Genomic DNA, 20118 nt, shown 5'->3' with positions numbered 1-20118 from the left:
TTTGATCTAGGCTGATCGACGTTGATATTGGTTGTACAGGTCGAACTGCAGGATCCAAGGCTCTTGATCCTCCGTGAAATTGAACTCAGAAGCCTTCCTCCGGTGCTTCTCAGTGTCACCCCGGCTCTATCACACTCTGACTGTCCAACTAAATCCTTATGGTCAACACATCAGCCCTTCCATACAATGTAGGATTCAGATGGCTGCGGCAGAGGTTGAGGTCTCAGCATGGCAAAACAATTAACTGATAGCAAATGGCAACGAGCATGACAAATTGAGTGACGTCTGGGAACCCAACACCTTATGAAACGATGCCCGACGTCTCGTAACATTTTTACGCATGACAGCGTGACTGCTCTCCTGAGGGTGGCTCGCAGGAGCGCTAACCCAAAATCCATACGGCCTGCCGCTGCACCACGGGAGCATCAGAGAGACAAGACTGTGTTAATGAGAGCCAGATCAACTCTGTTGGCTGGCTGGCCACTCAGACACAGGCGAGCCAGACAAGACAGACAGACAGACAGACAGACAGACAGACAGACAGACATGCAGTCCATCAGACCGCTCCCTGGAGAGCGTCTCTTTGGCTTCTGGAGCAAAAAGGTGGGGCAAGACAAATTGTGCGTCTTTGTGCTGTCTAATGGAGAATGAAATCAACAGATTTGCTCACTGAATATTCCTAGTTCAGTTCTCTGGTGAGTATGTAGCTATGTTTTCTTGGGAAATATTTTCAAAACAGTCTCTCAGCTCTCAGCCCTCAAAGATGAGCTGATGTTTTTCAGTGGATGACTCTAGGAAACGGCAGCAATGCCGTCCAGCAGATTGTTGGCCCACATGAAGGCATTAGTATGCTGTATGCCTCTGTTGTTTGACTGTGACATATTTCCAGACGGCTGCCTGGACTGTGGCAGCAGATGAGGGATGCGCTTACATTTGCAAGAGTCTTCTTCACTCTCTCTGCCAGCCCGGGGCCCTTTCATAATCGTACAGGAATTATGTGCATACCAGTTAAAGCGCTGGTAAAAAAAAAGAGTTATGGCCACGGTGGTGTTTCCTGAGAGGGCCTGCCAAAAAATGATGATTTAGAGAGATCACAAGTCTGGGGTCTAAGGGTTCCTCGGACACTGTTTAAACACGTCTCTATTGGGTAGACAGAGGAATGCACACAGCGGTGAGTGAGGAACCCCTCACCTAACAGTGACATTTCCAACACGGTAACGATGACAACACAAGTTATGGGTCATTTGCGGTGAAGTATTGGGTGGGACAGTAAAACGATTACTTATGAAGATTTACTCCTGCTTCAAATGCCTTCGCATTTGAGCAACATCTTTTCAACACAGCTTGGTATATTAGATGAATACATTAAACAAATCCCTTTAAAAAGTTGTTTTATTTAGTGTAATACACAGGGCGGTTCATAGTTGATGTAAGTATACATTCAACTTTACAAGGTCATATACTGTAGGAATTATTTCATAGAATTCCTAAATACACAGTAATGTACAAGGTATCCATATGCTTTTCGCATATGAACTTGAACAAGATGAAAAGATACCTATGACAGTTTAATAATTAAGTAAAGGTCCTTTAAATTGGGACAAATGGACCACTAAGTTCCGATGGTAAATCCATATACAAGGTTTAACGGTACAAGTAAATAACTTTAGTGCTGAAGAGAGTTAAGTGTTCATAGACAGTCTCTTGTAGGTCATTCCTTGACCAAAACACACAAAACAAGTATGAGAGAAAAATAAAGTTTTTTCCATGCAGTTTAAAATACAAGATAAAAGTTAAGTATCCTTTGTTTAGACAAAAAAAAAAGGCATCCGTGTCATTATCTGCATATGTTACAATGTCTCTTAACTACATTTCCCCAAATGCATCAGCACTCGAATACAACAAACATGAACAGAGGTTAAGGGTTACAGCACATCCTAACCTGCCTGCTGGACACGAACACAAGGAGTGCTGTGAAATCCATCAGTGATGTGGAGCACACGGCTTCAGGCTTTCATTTATTTTTTTTACATCCCCCTCTTATTTCAATGGAAACACCCTTATGACTCACTGTCCTGTTTAATATTGAACACTTTTCCTTTGTCTCTGTCCAAGTCCAAAAGGATCTACACAAAGTCTGCAGCAGAGCTAGGCGGCGATATTGCTGATATTATCTGTCTGGAGTGAGCGAGTGCCAGCAGGTCGCACCCCATTAAAAGCAACTAGTTACACAACAAAGCGTGCAGTTTTAAGAGCCCCCCCCCCAAAAAAAAAAACACAATTTCTAAACACACAATGGAAAGCTCACCGGTGCCAATCTTTTTGATTTATGTACCCTTCAAAATGCGCTGAATGCTTCATAGTCCAAGTCAATAAAAAACAGTAAAACTTTGTTCTAAAAATGCTTGTTAACTATCACTTACTGTGAACAAAGGAGCCATTTTTGTATGGACAACAGAGCCGTGTGCCCCCCCACTCCCTCCAAATCTCCCCCACCAGGTACACGCCCTCGACCGAGGTGATGTGGCGAGAGAGGAAATGGGAAAACAGCACAGTGTGATAAGATTCCTGGAGACGTCAGCAGCGATACGTGCACAGGTGTGGGGGGGGGGACAAGGCATGCGGGGCAGAGTACTGCGTAGACAGGATGGAGCAGAGTGAAGCCCTGGGTTTTGATCCTGGTGTGCTTTGCAAGGGCACAAGGCTACAAGGACATTCAGCAAACAAGAGACAAAAAGCACACACACACACACACAAAAAATAACTGAAAAGAAATAATAAGAAAATGTATATTTTTTCCTTTTCTTCTTATCATTCTTTCAGTGACATTCCATTTAACTTTATGCCCAACAGAGGGACGTTTATAGTTTTGGGGCTTACTTCATTGTTCCATTTTAATTACTCCAGAGCACGTGAAGAATGTATGCGGAAGTATATGGAAGGAGAAACGAAAGATATCCCCAATCAATCCGTTCACATGCCAAGAACGCGAGGACGGCTGCCGTGGATTAGTGTTCTGGTGTGTCCATGGTATGGGGGAGGGGGGGTGCAAACAGCAGCATTTGTACGAACACAGCTGGTGGGTGTACAGGAAGGACCCTCACACCGCAGGAGGAATGGGGCGACTGTCTGAATACTGCGGCCTCCATGTCTGAGGATGGACCTCTGCTCAAGACAAGCACACACACACACACACACACACACACACACACACTGGAAGGGAGCTTTCTTTGTTGATGTGTGTGTGTGTGTGTGTGTGTGTGTGTGTGTGTGTGTGTGTGTGTGCGTGTGCGTGTGCGTGTGCGTGTGCATGCATATGTGCATGTCTGTGTGTGAGAGAAAAAAAGGTTTGTACTATGCAATGTCTACATGTCTTGGATGCAGTATGTGGTGTGTGCGTGGGTGGGTCTGTGATATTTCAGGGCCGTGTTGTCGTCTACACGAGGGAGCAGTAGCCGCCACAGCTTCCACCGCCGGCGTCCTGGTCGGTGAGCTGGACCCCTCGGCCGTGCGAATCGCTCTGCCACAGGCCCGGCGTCTGGATGATCTTCTCCACCAGCTCCTCAAACGCACACTGCACACCGTCTTTCGTCTTGGCACTGGCCTCTGGTGGACAGGAAGAGGACAGAGGGGTAGGAGTGTGTGTGAGAGAAAGAGAGAGAGAGAGAGAGAGAGAGAGAGAGAGAGAGAGAGAGAGAGAGAGAGATGAGACACAGACACAACAAGCATTAATGTCTACACCTTGATGTCATCATCATGGTGGTGGCTTCCCCAGCTGGAGCAGAGTGGAAAATGTCTCAACAATAACTGTCAACCCCAGACACTAATAGTGGGCCTTAGGAGGTAATTAGAGAGAGTGAGAGAGAGGGGGGGGGGGGGTTACTGGCAACGCTTGCTCCTAAACGCTGACAGTGTCCAGAAACAACAAGACAGTAATGACAAGCGGATGAAGATGTAAAGTCTTCATTTTAGAATCATTTTTTTTCAAAGCCACAATTAATAATATTAGGAGAAGGTTTGGAAAGATCAGAGTTAAATCCAATTTCCAATGAGCCGCCTTTCTTTGAAATTAATGGACAGCTTGAGGAACGCTTGATGAAGATGAAGCCCAAGCTGTTAAAGTAACACGAGTCATTTCAGTGACTTCTTCTCCTGACAAATCTGTGTGGGGTGGGGTAGGGTGAGGTGAGTGTGTGTGTGTGTGTGTGTGGGGTGGGGGGGGGCATTCGGCGAGCGAGCGGACAGAGGGGACGTCTAGGCCCGTTTTATAAATAGAGCTATACAAGCATTCCTCAGTAAGAATGACAGTTATTTCAAAAGCAGCTTCCCCTGAGCGACACTCTGCTCTCGCTCAGACAGAGAGAGATGGAGAGAGAGAAAGAGAGATGGAGAGAAAGGAGAGAGAGATGGGGGGGGGGGGGGGTCCTCCCGACTTACCTATAAAAAGCATGGAATGTTTTCTTGCAAACTTCAGCCCTTCGTTCCTGTCTAGTTCGTGGTTTTCCTAAAACAAAAACGAGAGGTAATGGCTCGTGTGAAGTCTGACCAGCAGACCTGTCAGCTACTGTGGTCGATGCGAGACCAGGGATCTTTCTCACAGACGAAGAACAGCATATGATGGATTTATAACGTGTTATTTATACAGCAATTCTCTTCCCCCTCCCCCAATCAGCATGATTGATTGATTGAGTGATTCCAGTGCGCTGGTACTGGGAGTTTCACCAAATATATTGAACAGCAGAGTAAGGAAAACTGTGATTATGCTACTTAGTTCATGCCATTATAAAAGAGGTGTTTTTCATCATAGCATTTCTTTTAATGTTATTATTTGTCAGTGTCATGTGCAACTGAGTCAGGCATCTAGTTGATGGAGTTTAGTCAATAATAAATATAAGGACAAAACAAGAAGTCCACCATGATGTTCTGCACACGTTGATGAGCTGGAGGTAGTACACATAACACGTTGCTCTGTCTGCTGTGGATGAATGAAAACAACCCTGACTCTTCACTGAGGCATGGTGGAAAGGAAAGGGAGGGGAGAAACAGACATCATCGTAAGCAGGCCGCCAGGCCCTGCTGCTCACCTTATCTATCTTGTTCCCCACCAGCATTTTGACGAGGTCATTCCTCGTACAGTACGTCTCCAGTTCGTTCAGCCAGTTGTCTAGCTTGGCGAACGTCTCCCGCCGTGTCACATCGTACACTGGTGGCAAGGGACAAGGGAAGCGGGATGTTCAGAATGAATGCAGGCAGGGAGTAGGTAAACAACACATAGGCAAACACACACACACACACACACACACACACACACACACACACACACACACACACACCTACCTCTGGAAAGTCGAGGTTAAAAGGGACTGAAGGACAGAAGCGGAAGGCAAATTCTTTGCCTTGTTTGGTCACAGAATACACTTTGTGACTTTTTGCCCATGACGCTGACGTTTACATTTCAAGGCTATACAAGCAAGGCTTCAGGGTGACGTTTTGTGACATCGTTGAAGGTGTCCTCAAGGTTGTGGAGAGATAGAAATATCTTTGTGGGAGTGGGTGAGTGAGTGAGCGATAAACCCTTCAATTCACTCAAGAAACACATTTTATTCAAAAGTATCATCATAATTTGTTTCCACATACATTGGGGCATTTTACTGATTTGCAATTTAAAAAAGCAATAGACTACAAAAAAATGACAATGATTTGGATTGTGATAATAATATCATACAGGGTTTGGAGGGTAGCTGTCTTTCTAATTCCTTTTACTAGAGCTGCAAGAAGGAGCCAAACTGTTATGGCATGCCATTAAGAGTGTGGGCTGTAGAGGATCTCTGCTTTAGTACTGTATTAACAGTTGTAACTTGGTCCCGGTCTGTGCATGTGTGTCCATTTGAGTGGCTTCAGTTTAGGGTCAAAATGGACTTCCAGAGACATATATAATATAGAGAGAGGAACTGGGAGAGAGCGAGAGTGTGAGTGTTTGCACATGGGCCACAGGATGAAAAGCCATCACGCTCTTTACAGTCGGAGGACCGTGGCCTGACGGTGTCAGGCTCAGTACAGGGCATGCACGCACAAGCACACGCACACACTTGTCTTACCTAGGATAACTCCCTGGGCTCCTCGGTAGTAGCTAGGCGTCAGGGTACGGAAGCGCTCCTGGCCCGCCGTGTCCTGCAAAACACAAGCAGCTCAGCCATGCTGGACAACACTTGTCGGGAAACAAATTGTGGCTTTAAACGGGAGGAAAACCAGGACAGACAGGGAAAAGGTCTGACTCCCATTTGTTCCCAACAGCATTCTTTGAGTGAAATGGTGTTACTTTGTCGCCATCTTCTGGGTGCTTGGTGGATAACAAGGCAAAGGGGCAGTTGAGGGACACAGGGACATTTTGGTTGCAAAGACTTTGTAAAGACACACAGAATTGCATTTTGTCCTACCATGTGCTATTTAGATATGTTTTTTCTTTTTTGCGATTTGCCACTTACCCATATTGCCAATTTGGTCTTGTTTCCGTCCACAGTGAGCGTCTTGACTTTGAAGTCGACACCTATATGCACGCAAAAAAACAAACAACAAAAGGGGGGAAAAAATACAGGGGCCAATCAGTCAGTTGTAACGGCCACAATTACCTCATCCGATCGCAAATCCAAGTATGATGACTGCTGCAGGTCTGGCCGCTCGGCTGCCAAGAATATTCTATCATGACGACAGACTACAATCGTCTGTGATGAATTGTCAAAACATACATGCCACACAATGTCCCTGAACTTCCGCTAACCCCGGCCGTTCAGACAGACAGATGCTAGGCCCGGCCTGTGTACTGGATTTAAATTACGGTGTGACTACGCATTTAATATCTACTAGATAGGGGGCTGTGTGCTTTTAATATGCAAAAATGAAACCAATACGGCCGGTCTTGATGAAAAAAGAAAAATTATACGCGAACCACCTGTGACATCGCTCAGAAATGGCAATGATTCACCCTTTTAAAACCCCTGGCCTGGCTGCTGTGGAACAGACATTTACATAAAAATAACAGCGTTGTCCTCCTCGCACTCGACAAGTAAATCTCTCTTATTGCCTCACTCTGCTCGCCGAGCATGAAGCGTCTGGATGACATATTTCCCCAGGTTTTAGCACGCTCTGACAGATTTACCAGGGAGGCCGGCGGCGCTCTAGATGGTCCTTGCTCGCTTTTACGTCTGAGAACGGGAGCGCCAGGGCAAAGAACAAGGCTTAAGACGACAGATGGACAGGCTAGGGTAGGGCTGGGCTGGCCACGATGTTATCTTAATATTGTGATATGAGACGTATCGTGATATGGCATAATTGCTGTCTTTTCCTGCTTTTAACTCACTGAGTGCCATTAACGTGTTTCACGTGTTTTACCGCTATTGCGCAACGTGCCATTAACGTGTTTTTGAAACTTTTTTTTTTTTTTTTTTTTTTAATGTTCAGAACCCAAGATATCATTACCTGAAGATGTGCAGCTCCATCCACTCCTTGTTTAACTTAGAACTAAAAAAGGCTATATCTTTCTTCTTAAGCACTTTTTCTTTTCTGTGAAAAAAACTCTGGCACTTTTCAGAATCAATTCTGAAATAATTCTGGCAATCCTGGCACTCAGTGAGTTAAAGGATGCGTTACAGTAAAGTGATGTCATTTTCTGAACTTACCTGACTGTTCTAGCAGGTCTAATTATTTACTTTTACCCACATTATTATGTAGGCATTACTGGAGATTATTTATTTAACCCACTAAAGACCGGGGAATCCTATATAGTGTTATACCTTTAAAACCGGGAAAGCATCTGTGTCATTTTAGATGTTGCTATGTATATAGTAACAGGATTTCTTTTTATGATTTTTTTAAATCTGATTTTTTTTTAAAATCCGCCTCAGGTCTAAATGGGTTAAAGGAATAGTTCACCCAAAAAGACTTGAATTCATGGATATTTTTCAGTTTTTGTCACATTCCTAAGCCAATAATTTGATGACCAGTGGACCGGTAGGCAGCGGTTCCGGTAGGAGACACAAAGGAGACTCTTTGTGTCTCCTACCGGAGCCGCTGCCGGTCATCAAAGTCATTTTGGGGGTGGGCTATCCCTTTAATACAAATCATTGGGTATTATTATTATTGTATTATATTTTGAGACCAATAGTCATCCCCACAATAGTATCACCATATTGACATATTTGGTCACAAATAGTGCTATTTGATTCTGTCCATATTGACCAGCAGGCCACTCTGTAACACACACACATAACATACATAGATGCACAAACAGCATCATAGGGACATTCCGCGACACACAGGGAGGGACAAACATATTCACATATCCAAACACCCTACCACACATGCACAGTTGCACACAACATTACTCCAAGTTTCTCCACATACATACTAGTCAATCAAGGTGATTTTGTTCTTCCACATGCCTAGCGGGTTTACTCAGATACTATCTTTGCACGTGCGTGTGGAAGAATTTACACCAAACAACGGTTCCCCCAGACCCGGAGCTCAGTATTCCAACAGGCAGTGGTGTTTACAACACACTCACTGACAGGCGCTGTACACGGACGGCACACAGCATCTGTTTGCAATATCACAACACGACACGAAGCCACTGCTTGCACCAGAGTCAAGGTTGGGATCTCTCTGTGGACAAGGCTGTTTATGGCTGACCTCAAACAGCCTGGCATTCACAGATAGAGGCCAACTGCAGACGGCTGCAACAGGCATTCGGCGGACAAACTATGAGTAAGTAAGTAGCCTTGGGAACCAGCGGTTCCCGAGCCATGTGGCTCATAGGTCAGGAGCCCATCTCCTGTTTGTGTAGCGTGAGGCAGCTTGATGTACAAGTACACCTCCTGGACGTGACGCTAGAATGCCACAGGGACTTAACCCCAATCCAAATCCTTGAGTATGACTTGGCCTGGGATTGAACCCCCGACTGACCTCCCAGTCTCAGGACAGACACTAACCACAAGGCCATTGAGATGGTTACAAACTATGAAGCAAGTATCAAAGGCCTCAACTGTTTGTGTCCATGTTGTCTTGTCTGTACTGCTTTTAACAGCAATGGTTTCTAGATGTTCAGTGTTTGATATGTCTCAGTGTTGTCACCTTTTCTCTGAACCTCCGTAAAATTTGGGACATTTTCTTTAATGACATGCTCAAAATAGGAATGCCAGGTTGAAAGTTGTGAAACAGTTCAATAATGTACATCCAACTTTTATATATCTTATCTTCATTTACTGAAATCGGAATAACCAAAAGTTAACCCATTAAAACCGGGAAAGCATCCATGTCATTTTAGATTCTTGGTTGCCTATTCAAAAATAGCAGATATACAAGCTCACAGCGCGTCAGTTCTTGCCCCTTGTACATCTGCTATTTTTGAACATTTTTGAAAAAGAATTGAAGTGTGAGAACTACTGATTTAGAAGGCATTTGTGGAATCGGCCTCAGGTCTTTATGTGGTTACGTCACACCACTTTAGAGCAACTAAGGTTAAATGAGAGTCAGACATGACACAGAGAAACAAAGGTTAGGTCACACTTAGGAGTAAAAATGTTGAATCAGACTTAGGAGTAACAAATGTTCATTAAAGTATAAGATATCCACCATAACACAGACAGAATTTGACAAAGGATTCTCTAGGATCTTTTGGGGTAAAAAGAGATGACAAAGGCATCCAGAGCAGATACATCTACCCAATCAGTGTCTCTGGGCAGCTGCATTGTCTGCTAAAGTGACAATAATCCAAAAAACGAATCCAGCAAATTGAGATAAACAATCTCAGCAAGCCAAGTACCTTGGGGATTAAGGAGGGATTAATCTGATTGTGCGAGAGAGAGATACCAAATTACCAGCCATTTCCCTGCAATGAATCTGAGGTAAAAACAAGTCAATGGAGGGAGGCTAGACTTCTATGGAGACATCTGTTTGGCAAAGACACCCGGTTGGACAAGTAAAACAGCGATGCATGCCTACCAGAAAAGGGAATAAAAGTGTTTTTAATACTCAGAGCTCTGGGAATATGTTGCCTATGGTTGCTTAAACAAAGACGGCATTGTAATGTAGGAGGAGCGGTTCACAAAATCACATTAGGTAGGTTAGAGGGGAAAAAATATATATATCGCTGCCTCTCAAAGTCATCAATATGACCATGAATCTTAAGTTGTTGAAGGATTTAATGAACATTAGCTCAGTGGGCTTGTAACCGCTACAAGGCCACCTGAAAAACAACATGGAAGGATGTCCTTGATGCACAAAATGTTTAATACCCCGTAAAAATAATAAAAAATAAAAAAGGCTCCTGATATTATTCACAGATCCAGCAGAATATGGCAGGAGAGCTACTTGCCAAAACCACGTACTGCTAAGGTCACTATTTCACAGGAGGAGATGGATCTCCCAGTCTGCTCTAAGCATCTCACACACTGCCCATTAAATTGAGAATAAATCATACAGCTAGGTGGCTGTGCGGATATGTAGGGTCAGCAGTCACGCACACTCGCTGAATGATGGTGTCTTCTGTTAGCAGAAGTCCAGACACTCGGCAGTCAGACAGACAGACTACATTTTGTGTGGCTGCAATTTGCACCTTATCTGTGACAGGTTTCCATTTCACTACAAAAACAGATGGACCAGATTCATGTGTCAGTTCAAAACAAAGGTCACTAAGAGTAATATAGCTAGAATGGTGTGATTATGAAAAAATATTAAATCTACTTGGATAGCACGTTTTAGTGTTTCCCATAATAAGATGAAGTAGTGGTGGTGAATATGTATCTCGCAAATACATAGACAGAACATTTATAACAAACATTTATTGCTTAAACCAACTTAAAGTTGATTTGGAATTTGTTTCTGTGTGCTCAATAAGAACCAAGAAATATGCTGAAGTATCGCCACAAGATCAAAAGAAAATCTCTGAACTCTTTCAAAGGGTCCGGAGCTCTGGACATAGTCTCGCCCTCTCCCTTTAAATTAACCCTTTAATCCAAAACTAGGGAGGGATGCACCATATTGAAATTCTGGCCCATGATGTCCCAATACACAGCTTGAATGTAGTATTTTTTTATTTAAAAATGTTTCAACTTGCTGATCCTTTTGAAAGCTTCCCCAGAAAACATTGATTGAATCTGCAGCCTTCATCATCACAAAACGCTTTTTCAGCTTCACATTCAAACATAATTATTATAAAATAAAATATCGGCTAAAACCGATATATTTTGATGTATGCATTCGGCAGCTCTACCACTGCTGAATGCATATAGGGCAAATACTGCATACCTAATGCTTCACAGTATTGATTTAAGAAATACTATATTGGCAGAAAGTGGACAAATGAGCAGGGGTGCACATAACTTTTTTGGTCTAGTACTCAGAAGAGCACCTGGAGATGTGACTTGGTGCGCATGGTCCCGTCCCGTTTAGTCAACGGGGGGGGGGGGGGGGGGGGGGTTCAGCACGGTGCCCACCGGACAGTTTTGTCAAGGGGGGGGGCGAGAAAAAAAGGACGCTCTGCTTCTAAATTCCGCCGATTTTTCGCCGTTTTTTTTTTCTCACGCTGTTAGGTAAAGCCCCCAAGGTTGGTGCCCTGTGCTGCTGCGCTGATTTTATCCGCCAGATTGGGACGTTAATGGCATATTTTGCACCATTACGGTGCGTTCATCATCGGTGACGAGTGCCTCTAACAGCCGCTGCTGGCTGCGTGCACGCAGCGAGGCAATGCGAGGCGATGCGAGGCGACGCGAGTCAACACTCATACAATCACGTGCAGCATGCGTCCTCTAACCCTGCGCCTAATGGCTGTACATGGGGCCGACGGGTGCTTTAGAGTGATTGTGTGAGTGTGGCTTCAGGAAGTAAATTCCTAGCCTCGATCTCCAAGCTTTTATTTTTTAGTTTTGCTAAAAAATAAAAGCTTGGAAATTCCTGTCCCAGCTGTTGGTACGCAAAAGCGCCTCGTGTCGTCTGATGTGGTGCGCATTTTTTATTTTGGGTGCGCATGCGCACCTGCGCACCAGTTATGTGCACCCCTGCAAATGAGAGTACATAGTGCTTGCTGAGCTACATCGGTTGGGCAGCAGAGTGGACAATGTCTCACATGCAAATGCTTTTGATAGCTGTATGCTTTAGGTCATGGATTTTCGCACTTTTATTGACTTGTAATAGGCCATTGCAAATGAGTCCATCATAGGGACCCAGATACGAAAAGACGTGTTGGTTTACACAATTGATTCATAGTGGTGACATTAAAACACAGTATTAGGCACTCACTCGTACACTGTTTTGCATTTTAATAATCTTAAGTTAACTGAATAAGTGAAAATAAACAATTCTTAACACATCGGGTGCCTGCATTTTTTCATAACAACTTACGTTGGGTGCCAGCATTCTCCCCATTGACTGCGCTTTGCTGTTTAAAGCTCTAGACTCCACGACAAGCAAATCCACGTAAAAAATCCATTCATGTTGAGCGAGGACCCTGGCTACAGCCTGGAACCATAACATTTCCCTCGCGAGTTACAACGGGGGGATCGCGCATCGCGCATGACCGGTTTTCACCACAGGAAACGGATTCGGAGATATAGGCGTTTTAAAGAAGGAAATAAACAGGAAGTGGATGGAAGCCATGTTTTTGTTTCCGGTGATCTATCTGGCCCTTCCTTCTCAAGATCACAATGGGTACTCCCAGAGCTACTCTAGCCCCGCCCGTGCGGAGAAAAACGAAAAAAAAAAAAAAAAGAGCGCCACTATGTAAACACACGGTTCAGACCGTGATCGGCACCCGATGTGTTAATTTGGTTGGAGAACCCCCTCAAATCAAACATGTGACATCCTTTTAAATGCTTTTAACATCAGATCTAGAGCGGTGACAGCTGTGACTTTAGAGGCCTGTTATACCAGTTAGGTTAAATTTCTGTCTGCCTTCAAGAGAAAGGTTGATATTGATATGGAGAACTCATCTCTGTCACTCACCTATTGTCGCGGGTTGCTCTTCATCAAACGTGTCATCTGTGAATCTTAAGAGGAGGCTGTTGACAGATGGAAAGAGGCAAGAATTATTCAACTGGAACAGACTTTTACTCTTAAGAAAATCTATTCTTCACAGACAAGTGTGCCTCTGTGTTGGTTTTCCATTTCAATTTTCAATTTTTAACAATTCACCACACCTACCCATTGCCCTGTGGCACCAAACATCACTTGTTCAGGGTTAACTTATCATTACATCTTGGGTACAGGACATAAGAGTAAAATTATTTTTGTTCTGGTTCCTCAGACATTGTAGCAGCACTGAAGGTGTTGTAAGTGAAATTCTTTGCTTAAAAAAAAGTTTTGTTCCGACGTTGATCTATATTAGGATAGCAATCGGCCCGTTATAGCACCACCAAGAGGCTGATTTGAACGTTTTCAAGTGGCGTTTCTTTCTCGATCTAGTGGGAATGTGTGTGCAACATTTCACGGAAATAGCATGCTGGTTTGAGGCATTTTGTTAAAAACAGAGCACTACTGCAAACTTTGGAAGCCAATCTTAGCCAATCAGGATGGAATATGAAAAATCGTAAAGACCCGTTTAGTTTAATGACAATAGAGATACTGTGTACCGATTTGCGTGATGTTTTTGACTAAATCTGTAGGAGTACTGTCAAAATATGTGTTTTGCAAAAATCGGCCTCCTGGTGGCGGTAACAGGGCCGGCCCATTGGGTCAGAGGTTCTGCTCTGGCATCCAGGGAGTGTAGTATGTGCACAGTTTCGCTGCGATCAAGCCAACGGTGCCAGAGATTAGCTGTTCAGACGGACACACACATACGGACACACGGACGGACGGGGTAGAAAACATAGTCTTGGCCAAAGTGGAGCTATTTAACACTTATTTTAACAAAGTAATATCACTTACAGCATACAGCAGCACCTATAATAATACTAACAATTATAATATATTATTATAATATAAATTATATATATATATATATATATATATATATATATATATATATATATATATATATATATATATATATATATATATATATATAATTCATAATACAACCAGAAATATAACAAAACCTCTTCATATCTCTCTGTGTCCTTATCAATCACATTCCTACTAACATACAGTTACAGTATGTTCCACAGTCACTGGAGCTCAAGAGATGACATCAGTGGTTCAACTTGGTCAGGAGGACAGGGTTCACTCACTCACTGTGACTAATCAAGTGCAAAGGCCTTAATCACAGCAATGCTGATGAGATGGATACACCCTCTCATTCCTCCCCGGACCAAAGCCACTGGCACAACGTCTATACTTTCTCCATGGCCCATCACGGGCGATGATGGTGCGCTGTACATTCTCTGTTTGAAGTTTACATAGTCAATGAGCAACGGCCAAATTCAATGTGCATTCTGTACGGGTCATTTATGAAGGTAACATAAGACCTGTGAATTCCTTGCCAGGTAGACATCTTGTTGAGGATTTGATAGCCTTGGTCCACACATATTGTGGGGGTGGGACAGATTTAAACTGAGTAGCCTATTGTGTATGTAGTATGTACACTGTTTAGTAATAGGCAATTAGAACAAAGTCTACTAAACAATGAAGTCAAGATCGCTTTCTGGAAATGCTGCCTTTAAATTTGGCTCCACATATCCTAAATAAACTATCAACTGGACTACAGTTAAGCTGGCTTCAGGAAATCGGGCCTTAAAAATAGTCCATGTCTCCGTTATGGTATATTAGTACACACAGTGCTTCCTCTGTATTCAATAAGTGTGTGATGTGCTGTCACAGTATTCTACACCGCTGCAAGAAAAAAGTAAAGAAAAGAAACTATGACTAAACTAGGCCCACAATGTATGCGTTTTCACTGTTATGAAAAAGTATCTTTAGTTCTACTACAACATAAACTGCTCAAAAAAAGTTCGGAAACTTAACTTCGGTCAATTATATCTCCCCTTTAATAATACCAATTGGTATTGTGTTTTATATCATTTTTATCGTTGATTAGTCACCTTTACAATGAGGTACAGCTTGTAAGGATCGTGCATTCTTGGAATGAGCAACACAGCTAAACGTGTGGGTAGCGCCTCCAAAAAATGTGCCAAAATCACCCAATATGCTTCTGTTGGTAATCGCTCTTGTTTTGAGCAACCTGCCAGCACACACCTGCTGAGAGGTGTTTGCCAGTAGTCATAGGTGTGTGACTGCCTCACAGGTGAGTGACTGGCACCTGAACATGGGTTCTGCAACTTTGTTGAGTTTATGTATGCTCCAAGCAGCAACACTGCCCCCATGGACTGCCACGTTTGTCCCTTCAGGATAAGGCCCGTGCAATAGGGTTCCGTTACGCAGATTACGCATTATTTGATGTCAGCCCTGTTGTCAGCCCTGGTACCATTTGCAGGCAGGTGTGTGACTGGCACCTGAGCATGGACCCTGCAACTTTGACATCTGTCTTTGGTACCGTTGTGCAAATCTTGCCTGTAAATCTATGGTTCCTCAGTGAAGCAAGGGGTCTTGGGATGTTGTCTTCCTTGTTGACTTCACTTGTCTCACAGAACTTGGTCCTAAGTTTGGAAATGGTACCAGGGCTAACACCAAATAATGCTGTCACTCTGCATAACGGAACACCAGCTTCACTTGCCCTATTGCACGGGCCTTATCCTGAAGGGACAAACGTGGCATCTTTCCATGGGGGCAGTGTTGCTGCTTGGAGTACAAACTCAACAAAGTTGCAGAACCCATGTTCAGGTGCCAGTCACTCACCTGCGAGGCAGTCACACACCTGTGACTACTGGCACACACCTCTCAGCAGGTGTGTGCTGACAGGTTGCTCAAAACAAGAGTGATTACCAACAGAAGCATATTGGGTGATTTTGGCACATTTTTTGGAGGCGCTACCCACACGTTTAGCTGTGTTGCTCATTCCACAAATGCACGATCCTTACAAGCTGTACCTCGTTGTAAAGGTGACTAATCAACGATAAAAATGATATAAAACACAATACCAATTGGTATTATTAAAGGGGAGATATAATTGACCGAAGTTAAGTTTCCGAACTTTTTTTGAGCAGTTTATATAGGAACCAAAGGTAGGATTAAAACAGACATAGAAGTAAAAAGCAAAATTACATTTACCACTGATATTGAGGACACATTTATTCCAGAGAGCCTCTCTGGCATTAAGAAGTGAACATGAATTATTGAAACAGAGTCAAATCCATCTTGGCCAACTTCGCTTTTTAGGTTTAATTCTGGGCTAGTAGTCATTCCACAAAAAAAGGTTGTGACGAAGGCTGTGGCGGAGTTATGAGGTGCAGAATCGGTCAGTCAAATGGTTGGCATAATAACAGACTAGTCAATCAAAAAACACAGCTCACAACGCATTGCATCACAATACGCTATGAGCCTGTATGTGTATTCTTGCTATTTCTGAATACATAGATATATCTATGTATGACTCATAGACATTATAGATGAAGACTTATAGATGAAGACATCATAGATGACTAGTAGTATCACAGGCTGGTGCTGCACAAAAGAAGTCTAAGATCAACATTGTTATTCTGAAGTTTCAAATTCTGATATTGTGACACAAGTTGACCCTACCATAATTTCACACATTGCCCATACCAGTTCCAGCCTATATACTGTGTTTGACCCAGTCTTGTTGCAATTTGGAATTAAATCTACAGTTCTCTTAAAAATCCACCACAAGGTATGGATGGAATACACCTTGTTGTTGATTTTTAAGAGAACTTAAACATGTTACTCTCCTCTAAGGTTACACAGTGTGATATTGACAAACGGAGGGAGGACTTCCCAGTCAAATGGATGCCTTAAAAAAAATCATAATACATTTTAACCACCTAGTTCACCAGTCAAATTGATGTTATAAAGAAGCACTGGATGGCTCATGTTGCGGTTCTAGGCGGCCGTAGTAAACATGACACCATAGTCTTCAATGTGATGGTTCACGTCTCAAGGCGCGGCTCACCTATCAGCATACTTTCATGCAGTCTAGAAGACCGGGGAACTCATTTGAAACAAGTTCAGTGCTTTTATGATTCTTCCAGTTTAGTAGACCTCGTATTGTGAATTTGTACTTCCATGTACTGTTGTTCTCATGTCTTACTAAATAAAGTACATCAATCAATCAATCAATCAACCGCAGGCATGGGTGTTAGACAGACCAACAAGCTGGGTTAAGTAAGCTGTGGTCTGGCAGTGGCACAAACTACAACCTGACATTGAAATTGACATCACACAGACTATGTTGTATCACGTTAAGAGTCTCTAAAGTGATACAACTGTTGCCAGATGTACGATTTATCGTATTTGTACTATAATTTGTGCGATATACGATCAATAATTCCCAAAATGCCCAAATGTACGATCATTTAAAAATCAAAAAAGTGAGTGAATTGACTAAATTCCCTGATTTCCCATCTGGCAACATTGTACAATATGGTATGTAAATGCAAGTCTCGTTTCATCTCTGACTCTGTTCACCCTCACCTCCTTCACTTTTCTTGGACATTGAGCTGAACCGGCATAATGTTCACCACTACAATGCAAACACCTAGCTACTTGTTCTTAACATTACTCCTCACAGTTGTCCTTCCCACATCTCCCACACCTAAGTTCTGTTTCCCCTACATACGGCAGCAACATGTCCATAATACTCCTGACACTTTGTCAGGCCATCCCTTTCAAATGGCCTGACACAGACAACACCCACATTCCTCTGAGAGAAACTGCCTTTTCCCCACTTTGGCTCAAAATGTAGGCTAGAGATCATCATGATCTCCAGCCTGTAGTTGTGGTGAGATGGCTTATTGCTGGTTGAGAAGAACACGGTTCTTTCTTACCATCTGTGTTGTTGTTATATAGATCATATTTGCTCCACTCTCCCCAATGACAACAAATGTGTATTCACCATCACCACATTCTTCCATTTGACTATTGTGAACAAACTGCCTGTATCAGTAACAGCCAGTGGTGGAAAAAGTACTAATTTTCAGTAAATGTATCAATACTGGAATATAGAAATACTCTGTTACAAGTAAAAGTTCGGATAATCAAAGTTTACTACAAAAAGTACAAAAGTATTGGTATCAAAATGTATTTAAAGTAGAAATTACTCATTATGCAGAATCTTTTGAAAATAGCAATCTACAAGCTTGTAGATCGGCTATTTTCCAATGGCCATAATGTATATAGGGCTGAAGTGGTTAATGTATGTTTTGTAATAATCAAAATCTACAAAGTAACTAGTAACTATAGTTTTCAAATAATTGTAGTGGAGTAAAAGTATAATAGTTGCCTCTGAGATGTAGTGGAGTAGAAGTAAAAGCACTGAAAATTGGAAATACTTAAGTAAAGTCAAAACAATAACTCAAAATTGTAACGAAGTACAGTACTTGAGTAAATGTACTTAGTTACTTTACACCACTGCAGAGATAATGATCATCAGGTCTCTGGACACTTGAAAACAAAAGAAAACAAATCGGCTGGATTGCAACACAATGTGACGTCACATCTGTGCTATCAGCACCACGAGCTCCGTTAGAAACGTTGTCTCGACGAAACATAATGTGTACGCGTTTCAACCGAAACGTTTTAGTTTCAAATACATTTCGTTGGAATTCTACCACGTCGTTTCTTTTATCTGGTCGAGCAGCGACGACATGTAAACGAGCCTTCAGCTAACTATTCACTAAGCTAACGCTAACTTTAGCCACAACAACAGCCACGTACGACATACATCAGCTTCTTGGTTTGTTTATTACCTGGACTTTCCAACGCCGCTCTCTCCTATTATTAATATCTTCAACGTTGTTAATATGTCGTCCTCCATGTTCCCTTGTTGTTGTTAGTTTGTTTGTTTGTGTGTGTGTTTATGGCTCTTTTAGACCAACAGACGGTCACTGAGGCGAGGAAATAACTGCTGCTGCTGTTTACAGTAGGTATGTATGTTCCAATGTCTGCCACTCTCGCGAGACTTCGCGGACTTCCTGTGTGGCGTACCAAAAACGAACAGATCTACAAGCTGACACGGCCCACAATCTATGACACCGCCTCGCATTGAGTTATATTGCGACCCATTGCGGCGCGGTGTCAGCTTGTAGGTCTGTTCTTTTTTGACAAGCGACGGAGTACTCAATTTTATTTTTATTTTTACGGAGTGCTCAAAATAGAAGAATGACACGAGGCAGCGTGACGTATTTGAATGAATAATCAATGAATGTTTTTTGGCCCATGAATCACACGACGGTCGTCTGTCACGACCGTCATGGATGAACTTCAATCTGGTGTTTGGACGTTATCCATGTACATCTACATAAACGCTCGGATTACAAATATAAAGTGCTTACCCCATGGCCACGGATGTTATAATTATGTACGGGCCCTTAGAAGTACCTGTACCTTCGGTATTGTTTAATACAAAGTATTTTAATCCGATTGGTGGCCATTTTCTCATAGTTATAATGTATTAGAGTGCAGTACGCCTCCCAATCGATAGGGTCGCGTAGTTGAAAGCATATGAAGAAAATGGCCACCAATTGGATTAACATGCTTTTTATTGGATAATACGGAAGATACGGGTACTTTTGAGGGCCCGTACATAATTGTAACATTTGCGGCCATGGGGTAAGTACTTTATATTTGACATTCAAACCTTTATGTAGATGTACGAGCCGTAAATGGAGAAAGTGCAAACACCAGATTGAAGTTCATTCATGACTGTCATGACAGTCCCGTTTCAGGCCCATGAATGTTTCAAACATTCATTGATTAAATATTTATTTTTGTTATGTCATCATGGCATGCAGCAAACAGTTTCCTGCCTACTATGATGACATAATCAAAATACAGAAAATTAAAAAAAAAACATTCAAAAAGTTTGTTTTTCCCGGAGTGAGTGATATAGATTGATGTTAAAATGGTTAAAATGATAGATCAAGTCAGTAGTAGTAACCTAACCCTATAGTTACTTTAAAGGTTGGGTAAGTGATTTTCTTTGGTTACAATAAGTGTTAAATAGCAGTGGTGGACAATTAGTTTTTACTTAAACACATCACTCCAGTTCTAGCTTCACTA

General features: G+C 42.6%; 1 protein-coding gene across 1 annotated transcript; it reads right to left on the bottom strand.

The window, feature by feature from the left end:
* Window positions 1-1374: 1374 nt before the first annotated feature.
* Window positions 1375-18983, bottom strand: rab18a (RAB18A, member RAS oncogene family). Its single transcript, XM_084048840.1, has 7 exons — window positions 18807-18983; window positions 12994-13049; window positions 6486-6547; window positions 6099-6171; window positions 5085-5203; window positions 4438-4504; window positions 1375-3606 (listed from the first exon to the last, which is right to left on the bottom strand). The coding sequence occupies exons 1-7, from the start codon at window positions 18872-18874 to the stop codon at window positions 3437-3439; spliced, it is 615 nt and encodes a 204-aa protein (XP_083904966.1). The 5' UTR covers window positions 18875-18983; the 3' UTR covers window positions 1375-3436.
* Window positions 18984-20118: the final 1135 nt, after the last annotated feature.

This window comes from Gymnoscopelus microlampas (assembly GCF_963454915.1).
Source record: "Gymnoscopelus microlampas genome assembly, chromosome: 22".
Taxonomy (NCBI): Eukaryota; Metazoa; Chordata; class Actinopteri; order Myctophiformes; family Myctophidae; genus Gymnoscopelus; species Gymnoscopelus microlampas.
Note: the sequence above shows the minus strand (reverse complement) of the source record. Positions and strands in the feature narration are given on the sequence as shown.